Here is a 15,846-nt window from a genome sequence, read left to right on the forward strand (position 1 = left end):
TATCCAATGTAATATTTCGATGAATTAATAGAAAATTTTAACCCAAAAAAAAAGAAAAAATAATAATAATAATTAATAATATAAAAAAACAATCTTAATTTCAAATCTACAAAACAAATTAATAACCAAAATCTTAATAGAAAGAAGAAAGACATTTTTAATAGTTTAATTTCAGCTAAACAACTGGTTTTAGGCCTCATACAAAGTGGAAGAGTAGTTTTAAGCCTCATACAAAGTGGAAGAGTATTCTATTCTGTATGGATCAAGAAACCAACGTCCTCATTTTTTAAAATAAACATGAAAAAATGCATAAAAAAAGTTGCATGATATTTTTTTCAATTAATTTTAAATTAAAATCCCATTTTTCACCATAATATTGTATCGATAGCTTTGAGGTTTTTTTTTTTTTTTTCTTTCTTTAAATTAAAATGTTACTTTCACATAATTTTCTTAAAATTAAAATGTCACTTTCCCATCATTTTTCTTAAAATTAAAATGTCACTTTCACATCATCGTCGTTGTGTCCCACTGTATATTTGACAGTGACAAATACAGTTTCAGTTGAAAATAATTAATATTATTTTGTATTAATGGAGAAATGGTTACATTAGTTGTAACGTATCTCCTTAGTTTAGGATTTGTTCCTAAAGTCTAGGAGTTTGTTTGCAACTACCTGATTTCTAGTGATGTACTTATTGATGTAATCTTTCATTCATGAATAATAGAGGGTACAAAGAGAGTTCTCTTTTGTATGAGTGCAGTCTCCAGGTGCAGTACTCACCTGTGAGCTGTAACTCCTTTTTAATTCAAGTTTGATTTTTATCTTGGTATCAAAGCTTAGGGTAGGGACAGCCTTATTTTTTTTTAGGATGCATCATTGATTAGATAATTGTAGTGGCAGTGGAGTATCTGTAGGATCAGGTGGACTGCAGTAACACCTGAAGACGGGTCTCAGATGACTGATCATCTCTGAGCACAAGAAAGGGTTGGCACGGATTTGTCGCGCGCTATTTTTTTTCTTGAGCAGAAGCGGCTTGGCGCGGGTTTTTAACGAACAGACGCGCCTATTGGCGCGGATTTTATGGTGATAATCGCGCCAGAGAAAAAGACACTGTAATTGGCGCGGATCCGTGGCTGTTAATCGCGCCAATTTAGGAACACTTCCATTGCTTCTGTTTTCTGCGTTTGGTGCGGATCCGTAGCTGTTGAGGGCGCCAACGCGCTAATCCCTTTCTCTTTGAAAACAATCTGCAATTTTCTGCAGATCAAAGTTGCCCGGTGGTGGCACCTTGAATTTACGGATCTGTTCAGAGGCAGCAGATTGGAATAGCCCCGTGGTGACGTGTTGGAGTTCCTGATCTACTCGGTGGTAGAAAATTGGACTTGCCCAGTGGTGGCGTATTGAAGTTCCTGATCTACTCGGTGGTAGCAGATCGGACTTGCCCGGTGGTGGCGCATTTGAGTTCCAGATCTGTTCGGTGGCAGCAGATCGGACTTGCCCGGTGGAGGCGTATTGCCCGGTGGTGGCGCATTGAAGTTTCAGATCTGTTCGGTGGCAGCAGATCGGACTTGCCCGGTGGTGGCGCATTGAAGGTACATTTTTTTTCAGCAAAACAGAGGTTCAGATCTGGTATAAGTCAATATGAATAACAGTTTAGAATCGTATCTCCACGAGTCTGGCAAACTCGATGGATCAAATTTCAACAACTGGAAATTCAAGATGCAGACTTTGCTTGAAAGTGAAAATGCATGGGCGATCGTCACAGGAAATGAGCTGAGAGCAGGAACAGCGACACAAGAACAAGATTGGGATAAAAGGGAGAAAAAAGCAAAGGTCATATTGAAGATGTCCGTCAAGGACAATGTTATCCCTCATATTAGAGACTGTAAATCGGCCGCTGACATTTGGACGACAATCAAAAACCTGTACGAGACGCAGAATACAAACCGTGTCTTGTCACTTAAAGGCAAGCTGTTTGCATTGAAGATGGAGGAGAATGAGTCCGTTGCTGGATTCATTGCTCGAGTCAAGGACCTGAGTGACAGATTGGGAGCTATCAGAGAGAAAGTTTCCGATTCAGATCTGGTCACGCTCACATTGAACAGAATGATTGATGAATACCAGACGTTCATCACAGGGCTGTCAGCAAGAGAGAAAGCCCCTTCATTTGAAGAGCTGACAGGGATCCTGCTACAAGAAGAAGAGCGACGACAAAATTTGAAAACTCAGAGCAATGATCTTGCTCTGATGGCAAAAAGGAGACAGTATAGAGGGAAGCAACACCAGCACCAGCAACCACAGCAGCAGCAGCAGAAAGGAGCCAACACATTTCAGAAGAGACCGTTTAAAGGTATGACTGCTAATGATTTTCCCATCAAGAAATGTTTTTACTGTGGAAAACCTGGTCATCAGATTAGAGATTGTTATAAGAGGCAGGCAGACGAAGGAAGAAACAAACAAAGAAAACATAAGGGTTATTTTGCTGGGGAAGAAGAGGACCACAGCCACGAACTTCGACTATTCACAGTCGACTGTGCTCTTTCGGCTTCAAAGGGAGATGAGGATGACATATGGTATGTCGACTCTGGCGCATCCTCACATATGACTGGTAAGAAGGACTGGTTTGAATTTCTTGAAGAAACTTCATGTGGGTCGAAAATATATTTAGGAGATGATAGTGGATATGAGATCAAAGGACATGGTGACATTCCTGTAAAGTTACCTAGCGGTGATATTAGACATCTTAAAAATGTATTGTATGTCCCAGGAATTAAGAAAAATTTGGACTCTGTCTCAATGATTACTGATCAGGATATGCAAGTTCAATTCTTTAAGAATAATTGTGTCATTAAGGATAGCCAGATGGAAACAGTTACAAAAGTAGTGTGCGTGGGACGCTTGTACAGATTAGATGCAAAGAGTATGCCACAACAAGCAATGGTTGCAGCTGGATCAACAGTCGAAGATCTCTGGCATCAAAGATTCGACCATCTTAATCTGCAAGACCTCATCTTACTTCAGAGAAAAGGTATGGTTGATGGACTACCTGTTTTTCATAATGTTAAGCTGGATTGTGATGGATGTGCATTAGGGAAAATGCATAGAGAAGAGTTCCCTTTGCATGTTAACAAAAAGGAAAGAGACATTTTAGAACTGGTGCATACATATATTTGTGGACCTATGCAAACTAGGTCATTAGGAGGAGCATATTACTTTCTCTTATTTACAGATGATTGCACTAGATTTTCATGGATATACTTTCTGAGTAAAAAGAGTCAAGCCTTTCAGTATTTTAAAGAGTTTAAATCTATGGTAGAGAACCAGACAGGAAAAAGGATAAAAATTCTCCGCTCAGATCAAGGGGGAGAATACAGGTTGGGAGAGTTCATGAATTTCTGCAAGCATCATGGGATTGTGCAGCAGTTTACAGTGCCACACACTCCACAGCAGAATGGAGTGGTAGAACAAAAGAACAGAACTCTTGTGGAGTGCGCAAGTAGTATGCTACAAGGTAAGGGTCTATCAAATGGTCTTTAGGCATAAGCTATTAACACTGCTGTATATTTAAAGAATAGGAGTCCTACTAGTTGTTTTGGCTTCAAAACCCCTTTTGAAGCATTGTTTGGATTCAAACCAGCAGTTAGTCATTTAAGAATATTTGGGTCAAAAGCTTATGCTCATGTACCTAAGGCAGATAGGAAGAAGTTAGACCCCAAAGCCCTGAAATGTATATTTGTTGGATATGGCACTGAGTTCAAGGCATATAAGTTATATAATCCTGTGACTCACAAAGTTTTTGCAAGCAGAGATGTCATATTTCATGAACAGGTTGAAGAAGGAAAGGAGGATTCTAACAGTGATTGCCACATTCCATTGCTTATAGAAGAAAACAGTGAGGAAGATGAAGAGCAGGAGCAGAAACAAGAAGAAGAAGTAACAGATAATGTAATCAATGAAGATGCAAGCTCGGAAAAAGTTTAAATTGAGGTAAGTCCCCTACCAAGGAGATCAGGTAGGAAGACTCAATTATCTTCTAAACTGAAAGGCTATGCTTTAATGTCAAACATTTTAAACATTGTAGAACCTGCAAATTATGAGGAAGCAAGTAAATCTAATGCATGGAGGGCTGCAATGTGTGAGGAAATAGAGTCAATAAACAGAAACCATACTTGGGATTTGGTTGAATTGCCTGAAGGTAAAACCCCCATAGGATGTAAATGGCTGTATAAACCAAAAATAAATGCAGATGGGAGTATAAAGAAATTTAAAGCTAGACTAGTAGCAAAGGGTTACTCACAGCAAGAAGGAATAGATTACGATGACACCTTTGCTCCTATAGCCAAATTAAACACCATTAGAATGCTAATTTCCTTAGCAAAAAACACAAATGGCAGCTACACCAGCTAGATGTTAAATCTGCATTTCTGAATGGAGACTTGAAAGAAGAAATTTATTTAGTACAGCCTCAAGGTTTTGTGAAAAAGGGACATGAACATCTTGTGTGTAAATTGAAAAAGGAACTTTATGGTTTAAAACAGGCACCCAGGTCGTGGTATGAGAAGATTGACTCATTTTTTATACAGCATGGCTTTCATAGGAGCTTGAATGATCCAAATCTATATACCAAGTTTAAAAAACAGAGGCAAATTATTTTGATTTCTTTGTATGTAGATGATATGATTATAATAGGGAATGCTAACAATCTGATCAAAGAAATCAAGCAGCAAATGTCACAAGTGTTTGAGATGAAAGATCTCGGAAACCTTCATTATTGTTTGGGATTGGAGGTATGGAAAGATTATGGACAAACTTTTCTCACTCAAGGGAAGTATGTCAGAAGCTTGCTGGAAAGGTTCAGAAGGGAGCAGTGCAGATCAGCAGCAACACCATTACAACAGAATTTAAAGTTGAGCAGTGACGATGGCACTAAAGAAGTGGATGCCACTATGTACAGGCAGCTAGTTGGCAGTTTGATATACATGACTACAACTAGACCATATTTGGCATATTCTGTTAGTGTGTTGAGCCAGTTCATGTCAAAACCACTTGAAAGTCACTAGGTCGCAGCAAAGAGTGTGTTGAGGTATCTTAGTGGTACTAGTAATTATGGAATTTTGTACACTGACACTTCTGATGTTATTCTAGCAGGTTTTTCAGATTATGATTGGGCAGGTAACTTGGATGATCGAAGATCTATCACAGGTTACGCATTCAACATTGGATCCGGGGTCATAGCATGGAGCAGCAAAAAGCAGAGCACTGTAGCTCTATCTTCATGTGAAGCTGAGTACCAAGCATTGTGTGCAACCACATGTGAAGCTATCTGGTTGAGAAGACTTCTCAACGATGCAGGAGAAGGACAGAAAGAATCAACTAGTATCAAAACTGACAACCAGAGTACCATCAAGCTTGCATACAATCCAGTCTTTCATAAAAATACCAAGCATATTGACACTCAGTTTCATTTTGTTCGAGAGAAAATACAGTCAAAAGAAATATGTGTTGAATATTGTAAAACTTGTGATAACTTGGCTGATATTTTTACTGAGCCTCTTGGGCGTGTAAAGTTTGAATTATTTAGAGGGATGCTAGGAGTTCAGGATAATCCTTTCTCCATTAAGGGGGGGAGTTGAAAATAATTAATATTATTTTGTATTAATGGAGAAATGGTTACATTAGTTGTAACGTATCTCCTTAGTTTAGGATTTGTTCCTAGAGTCTAGGAGTTTGTTTGCAACTACCTGATTTCTTGTGATGTACTTATTGATGTAATCTTTCATTCATGAATAGTAGAAGGTATGGAGAGAGTTCTCTTTTGTATGAGTGCAGTCTCCAGGTGCAGTACTCACCTGTGAGCTGTAACTCCTCCTTTTTAATTCAAGTTTGATTTTTATCTGTTTCCACCCTGCATACCCATTCAAAGTCTTCTAGTATTCTTCCTGGGGTCCTTCGCTTTTTTCCATGTTATGTAACAACCAGTACCAATTATGAGTTCTTATATGGGCTAACATTCAGCGCTTAAATCCATTGCCAACGCGCAGCAAATCGAAGCAAGCAACAATTGCTCAATATGGAAGAAGACTCATCTACCCCACTGTAAGGACAAGCTTGGGATTCTGTTTTCCAAAATTCACATAAGGAATATGGGTGTCTTCTTTACATTTTGAAAAATCAGTAGGAAATTTTTTGGTAGATGAACATTGAATTTTTGAAGGAAGTTTAGGGTGCCTTTGGGATAAAAGTTGGAGTTTTGTGGTGGTTAAAATAGAATTTTTTTTGAGGTTGGTCTCAGCCCTTGGGAATAACCCATCCATCTATTGTAGACTCTAGGTCCATCATTTCCCTGCTAAGATTTACGAGACTTTCTCCCTTGGACAGTATGGGTATTAATCATCTTGAAGTGTAGGCAGGGGCGGACAGCTGTTGTATTAGTAATGGGAGTTTGAACCTGTCTTGTAATGGCAGATGCATTAATCTGGTTGTTGATCTGCAATTTCTGGCAAGCTAAGTGGTTTCGGAGTGATAGGCACCTCAGTTATCCTGTTTAGAAGCCCAGTTTGTATATGTTATCTTATATATTGTTTTTTCATTGTAAATTACCCATCCATCTATTGCAGGCTCTAGGTCCATCATTTTCCAGCTAAGCTTTAGGAGGCTTTCCCCCTTGAACAGTATGGGTATTCCCATCCATCTATTGCAGGCTCTAGGTCCATCATTTCCCTGCTAAGCTTTATGAGACTTTCCCCCTTGGACAGTATGGGTATTAATCTTCCTGAAGTGTAGGCAGGGGCGGACAGCTGTTGTATTAGTAGTGGGAGTTTGAACCTATCTTGTAATGGAAAATGCATTAATCTGGTTGTTGATCTGCAATTTCTGGCAAGCTAAGTGGTTTCGGAGCGATAGGCACCTCAGTTATCCTGTTTAGAAGCCCAGTTTGTATATGTAATCTTATATATTGTTTTTTCATTGTAAATTACCCATCCATCTATTGCAGGCTCTAGGTCCATCATTTTCCAGCTAAGCTTTAGGAGGCTTTCCCCCTTGAACAGTATGGGTATTCCAATCCATCTATTGCAGGGTCTAGGTCCATCATTTCCCTGCTAAGCTTTACAAGACTTTCCCCCTTGAACAGTATGGGTATTAATCTTCTTGAAGTGTAGGCAGGGGCAGACAGCTGTTGTATTAGTAATGGGAGTTTGAACCTGTCTTGTAATGGCAGATGCATTAATCTGGTTGTTGATATGCAATTTTTGGCAAGCTAAGTAGTTTTGGTGTGGTAGAAACCTCGGTTATCCTGTTTAGAAGCCCAGTTTGTATATGTAATCTCATATATTATTTTTTCATTGTAAATTGTCCATCTATCTATTGCAGGCTCTAGGTCCATCATTTTCCAACTAAACTTTAGGAGGCTTTTCCCCTTGAACAGTATGGGTATTAATTTTCCTGAGGTGTAGGCAGGGGAGGATAGCTGTGACATTAGTCATGGAAGTTTGATCCTGTTCAGTAATGGCAGATGCAATAATATGGTTGTTGATCTGCAGTTTTTAGCAAGCTAAGTGGTTTCAGTGTGATAGACACAGTTATCTGGTTTAGAAGCCCAGTTTGTATATGTAATCTTATATAGTGTTTTTTCATTGTAAATTACCCATCCATCTATTGTAGGCTCTAGGTCCGTCATTTCCCAGATAAGCTTTAGGAGGCTTTCCCCCTTAAACAGTGTGGGTATTAATCTTCCTGAGGTGTAAGCAGGGGACGACATCTATGATATTAGTAATGAGAGTTAATCCTGTCCAGTAATGGCATGGTTCTTGTTCTGCAGTATTTCGCAAGCTAAATGGGAGTTAATCCTGTCCAGTAATGGCATGGTTTTTGTTCTGCATTTTTTGGCAAGCTAAATGGTTTCAGTGTAATAGACACCTCAATTATCCTGTTTAGAAGCCCAATTTGTATATGTAATCTTCTATAGTGTTTTTTCATTGTCAAATTTTTTATCTTCATCTCAGGTATTGAAGGCGTTATTTATTCTTGCTGAATCTGGTTGTGTCGTCCCTACATCCTGATTCATAAAAATGTGCAAAGTTTTAAGCACATAATTCAAAATTTTGAGGGATCCATACTTGGTTGCCCTTACGGTGCTAATTTATAGATATGCTGTTGCACGTTCACTGTTGGTCAGGAGGCTGCATCTTTCCTTGCTTCATGCGAAATACTGTTCAAGGCTCGGGAAGAGTCAGGTCGTGCAAGCAATTCAGAGAATTTTAGTCTGAAGGAGCACGGGGGCGTTGCATATGTTGCCTTCCCTTCATTTCTTAAAACAGAAAGTTTCCTCGATGGAGCGGGGAATATACAAACAAACAACCAGGCCTTCCTGGATTGCCTCAAGGGTTACGATGATAAACCAGCCCTCGTCCATCACGGAGCTCTTAAGCTGTTCCTGGATATTATGGAGAAAACTGATTTCCAAGCAAAGGTAAATTGATTTATCTAAATACAACTCTCAAAAGTAACCTCAGTTTCACATCAAGTGGGTTTACTTCTCTCAATTATTATAGATAAAATATTGAAATTCAAAAGGAAAAGTAACATTGTGTCGATGTATTCCAGATCGATCAGTTACAGGTTTCTGCGGACTCCACACAAAGAAACCTCAAACCCATTATATTTGTGGGTCATTCCTTAGGAGGGACAGTTGCAACCTTGGCTACACTATGGGTTCTGGGAAAGAGGTCAAGGAAAATCTCTCCTTTTTGTATTACATTTGGTTGCCCTCTGGTTGGAGATGAAAGACTTCTTGAAGCAGTTGGCCGTGAGAATTGGGGAGGCAACTTTTGCCATGTGGTTTCCAAACATGACATTGTTCCTCGGATGCTCCTTGCACCGCTTGAGGAAATTTCTGCGCCCTTGACTGCTATTTTGCCCTTTTGGGATGGCAAAGTTCCATATTCTTCTACGCAAGAGGCTTCTAGGATTCTTCTCAATAATGTCCTGCACTATACTTCCAACTATGTTTTTGATTCTCAAAAGTGGTCAGACAGGGCCACGAAGAGAAGCCCGTACAGACCTGTTGGCACTTACATGTTCTGCTCAAGCCATGGCGCAACATGTATTGACAATTCTGACACTGTTTGAAGATGCTTCATTTGACAATGCAGAGTAATGAAAATCCTTCGGATATTACAGTAGAGGGATGTTTTTCAGAGCATATAGTGTATGCTTCGGTTTTGAGACATGTCATAGAAAACACTAAATGTGCGAGAAAATTTGCAAATCCTGATTCCGAATTTTCTTTCGCCATGGGAATTTCAGTGCAGTTAGAAGCGATTGGTATTGGAGCTCAGGTAATACTCAATTCTTTTCTGGATTAATATTCGAAAGAACAAAAGAATGTAATACGTTTTTTATATGAGTAAATATGTCTGAAATGTAAGGGAAATATAGAATTACAGTTTGGGTGCTTTTAAGAAGTCATAGATTCAGATCAGGGGAGTAAAGTATGTATATCTCCATTAACTTTACCAGTCAAATCACTGCAAGGTACACAGAGGGATTTCGCCACCTCTCTGCAAGGTCTGCCTAACATGCACACCTCGCTGCAAGGTCTGCCTAACATGCCCACAGAGGGATCTACTCCGTACCACGGCTGTAGAGCCCTTCTTGAGATGGAAAAACATTACAATCTAATTAATTACCCGTCTTTACTGTGAATGCTGTGCTTCCTAGGCTGGCCTTTTCAGCTTTCTGCATGCTAGTTTATGTATTGTGTAAGACCTGATATAAGATTTACTGGAGCGTTGTGCTATCTGCTCTTCTGCTCTTTTGAATTTGATCAGACACACTAATCGATGTTTGAAATGTTGTTGAATTGGTGATGATAACTTTGTGCAGAATGATCATGCACAGCTTGCCCTACGAAAAGCTGGAGAAACTGAAAACAGGTATAACACAAATGTTGATAGGCTAGCTATTGAGTTAAGCCTGAACCAAAGTTTTATGGCAGAGATTGAATGGTATAAAGAGGGTTGTGAGAAGAACGGTGTCATCGGATATTATGATACCTTCAAGGAACTTGACAAGAGGGATATCGGTGCTAATTTGCGTAGGGAAAGGCTCGGCGGGTTTTGGGATGGTATTATTGAAATGTGGGAAAATCATGAGTTACCAAGTGATTTCCAATCCCAAAATAAGTGGATAAAGGCTGGCAATACATATAGAAAACTGGTAGAGCCTCTGGATATTGCATATTATTATCGCACAAACAGCAATGGCAACTATCTTTCAGATGGAAGACACAATCGCCATAAAGTTCTTGAGAAATGGATGGAAGCGAAAAACTCGCAGTTCACGAGGTCAACGACGCCGCACAAAGCGTGCATCCCTCACTTCGGACTCGTGCCTTTGGGCACATGTAGAAGAGGCTTTGAAAGAATTGAAAATATGAAACAGGGCCAACACCAAAGCGTACAAAATCTTGAAAAGTTTGAAGATTATGTAACACAGATGGAAAACGATCTCAGCACTTCTCAAGATGTTTTCTTTGAAGGAAGCAGCTTCATGATGTGGTGGGAAGAATGGAAAGAGTATAAGAAAAACCAATCCCCTGATTGGAGCTCTCCCTTATGTCAGAAAATGGAAAAGTTGCATGCTATTTGAATGGAAAAGCTGTTCAGAACATGATCTTCTCCTGAATGGAGCTTTCCTTTATGTCAGACAATGGGAAAGTTGCAGGTTATCTGAATGAAAATGATGTTTACAGCATGATCCTCCAGTTAGGTTGCTTGTAATGTTTTCGAGATTCAAAGAAGAGGGTTTTCTGCTAATTAGATTGCTGGTTTTGTTTTAGATATGCAATTTCTGTTCCTACCTCCAAGTAAAAGACCTTTTACATTGAGGTCGCTTCTTCTGGAGCTTCTCCCACGAGGTTATTTTTCTGAATCGCTTAACATTTTGATTTCTATGCGTATTTTGCTGCGAATTTTCCAAGAAGAATTGAACTTTTTCCTATGTAGCAATCCTAATGTTTGATAAATGCACCTCCCCATCTTTGAATAAACAAACTCTGGCCATTGGATATGCTTATAGTTGCACTATATATATACATATATTTATGTTGAAAAAATGAGATTGTTGAAGTTCGTCAATAAATTATTAACGAATATTTGATCAAATTAATTGTTATTTTGATTTTCTAATTTATTTTAATTTATGTATATATTTACTAGGCAATGTGGGCATAGGCTTTCCTTTATGTTCTATTTGAGAAGTTGAAAAACATTATTAGAAATAATACCCATAATATGGAAATGGAGGAATAATATTATATTTCAAGACAGAAAGGAGATTTTCATGGTTGTATTTGATAACATTATATTCCTCTTTAACACTATCCCAGCAAAAACTTCTCAGCGTAATAAGCCAAATCAAATAGAACAATCTCCATAACTTATGGTTTTCCCAAGAGCATATTTTGATGGAGCAGCACAAAATGACATATGCGGATGTGGGGTCCATATTATTATGGAGAATGACCTGCAATATCAAATTTTCTGGAATGGGGGAAAGGGTACCAATAATAAAGCAGAGGCTATGGCAACTTCTTACTATCAGCTATTTTCTAAACATTTAGTCCTTTTTGATTTGCGAAGACTCCAAAATTATTATTGATCATGCCACAGGGAAGAATCATATCAAAAAGCAGCGTCTTGTTGGTTGGATGAACAAAATCACGTCTCTATGAGGGAGGATGGAGGGCTACACAATTCAGCATATCAACATAGCTCAAAATTCTCAAGCTGATATATTATCCAAGAAAGGTCTACTCTCACAAAAGGGTTTCTGGAATATGGATGTAATATTTGAAGCGGAAACCTTCTCCATTCAGAAATTCTCTCCCTGGTACATAACCTCTAATTTTCATTGCAGAATTCCCAGGTATGTCTTTCTTGTTTTTCTGTATTTTGGTTTTTTGCATATGCCACTGTTATCCTCCCTGGTGGTAGAAATGATCATTTTTACTCCTCTGGATCTCGGTGAATTCGCGTTTTCGCTATCTTTCTATCTATCTAGGTTGTTTTGTCTCCCTCTAAAGCATCTTGATGTCTATCCATCTACTATGGGGGGTGGTAGAAATGATCATTTTTGCTCCTCTGGATCTTGCTGAATTCACATTTTCGCTATCTTTCTATCTATCTAGGTTGTTTTGTCTCCCTCTGAAGCATCTTGATGTCTATCCGTCTACTATGGGGATATTATTTGGCCATCCAACTTTTCTGGAATTGCCATTGTTCAGACTTTGGATAGATCTATTTTACAAGCTTTATCATGATGTAATATATTTGTCCTTTATATATCTTATATAATACAATCAAGCTTTTTTCGCCCTCAAAAAAAATGTGGTCATAGGCTTTCTTTATGTTGTATTTGAGAAGTTGAAAAACATTATGGGAAATAATAACCATAATATTCTCATAATTATTAGAAATTATAGAATATTATGTCAATAAATTATATTTTATTTTTAGGTTGATAAGTATGTTTATTTTGGATTAGATCTTTGCAATTTTAAATTAATGAGCAATAATGATTAAATAGATGGTAGGAATTTAACCTTCACAAAATATTCTAGAATATTCTTAGTAGTATACACAAATCCAAAGTTGAGATTTACATCCAATGTAGTTATGCTTTTTTTTGCCAATGTACTTAAATTAGTTAATTAAAAACATGTCAAATATTAACAAGTGTCATATAAAGTGAATTATGATTTTTTGGGTATGTGGTATTAATAAGCAAAGGTATTGACCATTAATATTTTAAAAATTAAGAACATGTATGGTAAAATAAGATAAATATGCATGGTTAAGAATTTTGTTCCATGTTTATTTTTTATTTTTTTTGGTTAGTGAGAAAAAATGACAATTAAATTATCCAAAAATTTTAAAATGTATATATATTTAATTTATATATTTTTAAAAATAATAAAATTATAAATTTCTTTAACTTTTTTAATAATTTTTGAAATTTTAACAACATATAGATGCTTATTATAGATTGATATCTATTACTATCTACAAATCATTTAATTTAAATATAATCATTAAAAAATCTCATATAACATATTATCTTATATTTTCAAAAATTAAAAAAATTTATTAAAAAAGTATTCATACTCATTAAAAATCAATAAAATATTATGTAAAAAAACTTACCACAATTATTAAAAAATCTCATGTAACAGGTTATAATCTTTCTTCATATCTATTTCTAACCTTAAGAGTGGTGGTTTGGGATCCATACATAATGGAAAGTCCCTTCAACCACTTCCTAGACGGTATTAAACTAAGTTGTTTAGCTAAAACTAATTAATTAATAAGTGTATTTGTCATTTTTCCGAGACTTCATTATTATTTTGTTTCTTACTTTACAAAGTAAGATGGTCTCACATAATGGAAAGGCCCTTCAACCACTTCCTGGACGGTATTAAACTAAGTTGTTTGGCTAAAACTAAATAATTAACAAGGATGGCTGCGGAGCAGCAAGTCCCTGCCACGATACAAGAAGCCCCTGCCCTGGCTCCTTTGACCTGCCTTCAAGAGGCCTTTAAGATTCTCTTTGATCAAGGAAACATTGGTTATCCAGCGAGAAGATAATAGTGACAAGCCAGGAGGAGCAGTTGAAGGGATTAATGGGAGATTGCCGGCGTGCAGTATTCATCTTATTTCCTATTCACGCATTAACGCATTACCAATTACACCCATTCGCTTTGAAAAGAAGAAGGATCAGGAGGACAATAACAGATAGCCGTACCCGGAGGACACAGAAAAGGAAAAGTACCACGTGGACAAATTCTACTGCATTGAAAAGAAGTACCTGGAGGCTAAACAGAATAGAAGCCTCTCAAATTCTTGCAAAATGAACTTGTTGTGTGGCTCTAATTTTTCTTAATTGGCACTAGTCCTTTACACTTTTGCCTAATTTCTACACTTATTCTCACATAATTCTTTTTTCATCCCTAGCAAATCTGATGCACATCCAACAATGTGGGATATTAGAGTGGTTGAAGGCCTTCATATGGTAGTCATCACTGACCTTTCAATAGCAAGATCTATTTGTATTTTTCATTTTAAACCGTAACATGATGTATGCCATTTCACTAACATGATTTAGATTCTGAAATTTTTTTGGATTAATCTGTATTGTAATGGGTGTAAGTGTTTCCAAGCGCTAAGGTTTGTTGGGAAGGACATGATTTCCTTGAACTCAACCAATGTTCAATGTTCAAGTCATAAAGAGTGCCTTTGAATGCTACTTGTGTGCCTGTCATGCACTTTACTTTCCATCAATTACCAACTCACTGCCTTTTGTAGGGTTCGGGTCCAACCATTACTGTGAGTATTATAGCTTTTTGGAAAAAGAAGAAAGTTTGTCATTGCTATAAAGTTTAAAACTTGTAAAATTTAATCTGGTACTATTAAACTTCCATCTCATTGAAAGTGATCCAATTTTAATTAGAACTTGTATTTTAGGCAGTAATAATTTTGTTCAACCTTCTTTCCTTTATGTTTTTACTCCTGCTAATTTTGAAATATTGGTTTTAGTTGCTTTTTGGTGTGAAAATTGAAGTTTGCCAAGCCTTATTATTAATTATATTTTGTGTCTTTTCTAACCTTTCCACTTTCTGTCAGCAATTAAACAAGAAAATCATGACCCGACATTGTGTTTAGGCTTATGTTTTTTATTTTTCTTAGGCATGTTGCATGATAGAGAGGTCAACTACTGGAACTTGTTTTTGCAGTATTATATGGTGTGTATAATAAGTTCTTTAAGTGACTGTTGCTTGCTTGCATTTTCAGGATATCAAGTATTGTTCTTTTGGTGGCCCTTTGGCTACTTCTTTGTAAGCTAATATTTAGAAGAGCTTTATGTTGCCACTTTTCCTCTGTGGTTTGTACAAAAGCTGATCAAGAAACAACTTTATTAACAAGGAAACACTCAGTTAATCTCACATCTACACGATATGGAAAAGCTTCATTTTACCTGTTCTTTCTCTGTGGTTTATGCAAAAATCAATCAATAAGCAACCAAGTTAAAAAAGGAGATTGAACATCTATCCAACCGAAAATCAACCCTCGAAGCTGTCTCATGGAAATTCCTAGATCATAAAAACTTTCCTTCCCTTGGGAGTTCTTAAGAAATAAATGTGCATATCTGTGGCATGATTGTGCTATATCAGTGGACTTGGCTAGTTTCTCTGCTGTCTTGGGGCACTTAGCGTGTAATGGTCAATTGAGATAAATCCTTTTGAAGTAAATGACATCAGTTAGGTTGAAAGCAATGACTTCTCAGTGTCTTAACATGGCTGTGCAGTTTTATGAACTGAAGAAATATGGCCAAAAATAGTTGAACTTTACAGCAAGAAAGGCGCCTAATTGGAAATTTTAGTGCTTTTGATTGAGTTATATAAAATGGAATCACAATCAATAGATGATTGTGTGCTGAATATCAGAGGAACCATTGTGAAGTGGGAATTTAATCTTGCAACGTTGATACACACTATTACAATCTTTAAAATGGCCTTTTCTTAAATAGTGGCAGGCCTGCAGTCTGTGCCAGTTTACTGCACAGGCCCTCCCAAACTAAAAAGCAGAAACAAAAAGGTCAAATTAAAAGCACAAGAAAAATCCAGAAAAAGAAAATTAAATATACTCTAAACTTAATACATACATTTTTGTTTGTTTGTTTCTATGTCCCGTTTGGTTCTATTGGCATTAACAGCATTTATTGATCGTTCTCAGATGGATCCTTACTCACTTTTGATCAATATTTGTTATTTTTGGAAAATACATCTC

General features: G+C 37.2%; 1 protein-coding gene across 1 annotated transcript; it reads left to right on the forward strand.

Annotated features, from left to right (window-relative positions):
- Nucleotides 1–9,157: 9,157 nt before the first annotated feature.
- On the forward strand, nt 9,158–10,997 carry LOC149243802 (lipase-like PAD4). The gene is made up of 2 exons (XM_089367861.1): nt 9,158–9,339; nt 9,887–10,997. The coding sequence occupies exons 1-2, from the start codon at nt 9,295–9,297 to the stop codon at nt 10,649–10,651; spliced, it is 810 nt and encodes a 269-aa protein (XP_089223987.1). The 5' UTR covers nt 9,158–9,294; the 3' UTR covers nt 10,652–10,997.
- Nucleotides 10,998–15,846: the final 4,849 nt, after the last annotated feature.

The sequence above is a fragment of the Pinus tabuliformis genome, chromosome 8 (genome assembly GCF_031772625.1).
Source record: "Pinus tabuliformis cultivar Carrire ecotype Pingquan chromosome 8, CPIR1, whole genome shotgun sequence".
Lineage (NCBI taxonomy): Eukaryota > Viridiplantae > Streptophyta > Pinopsida > Pinales > Pinaceae > Pinus > Pinus tabuliformis.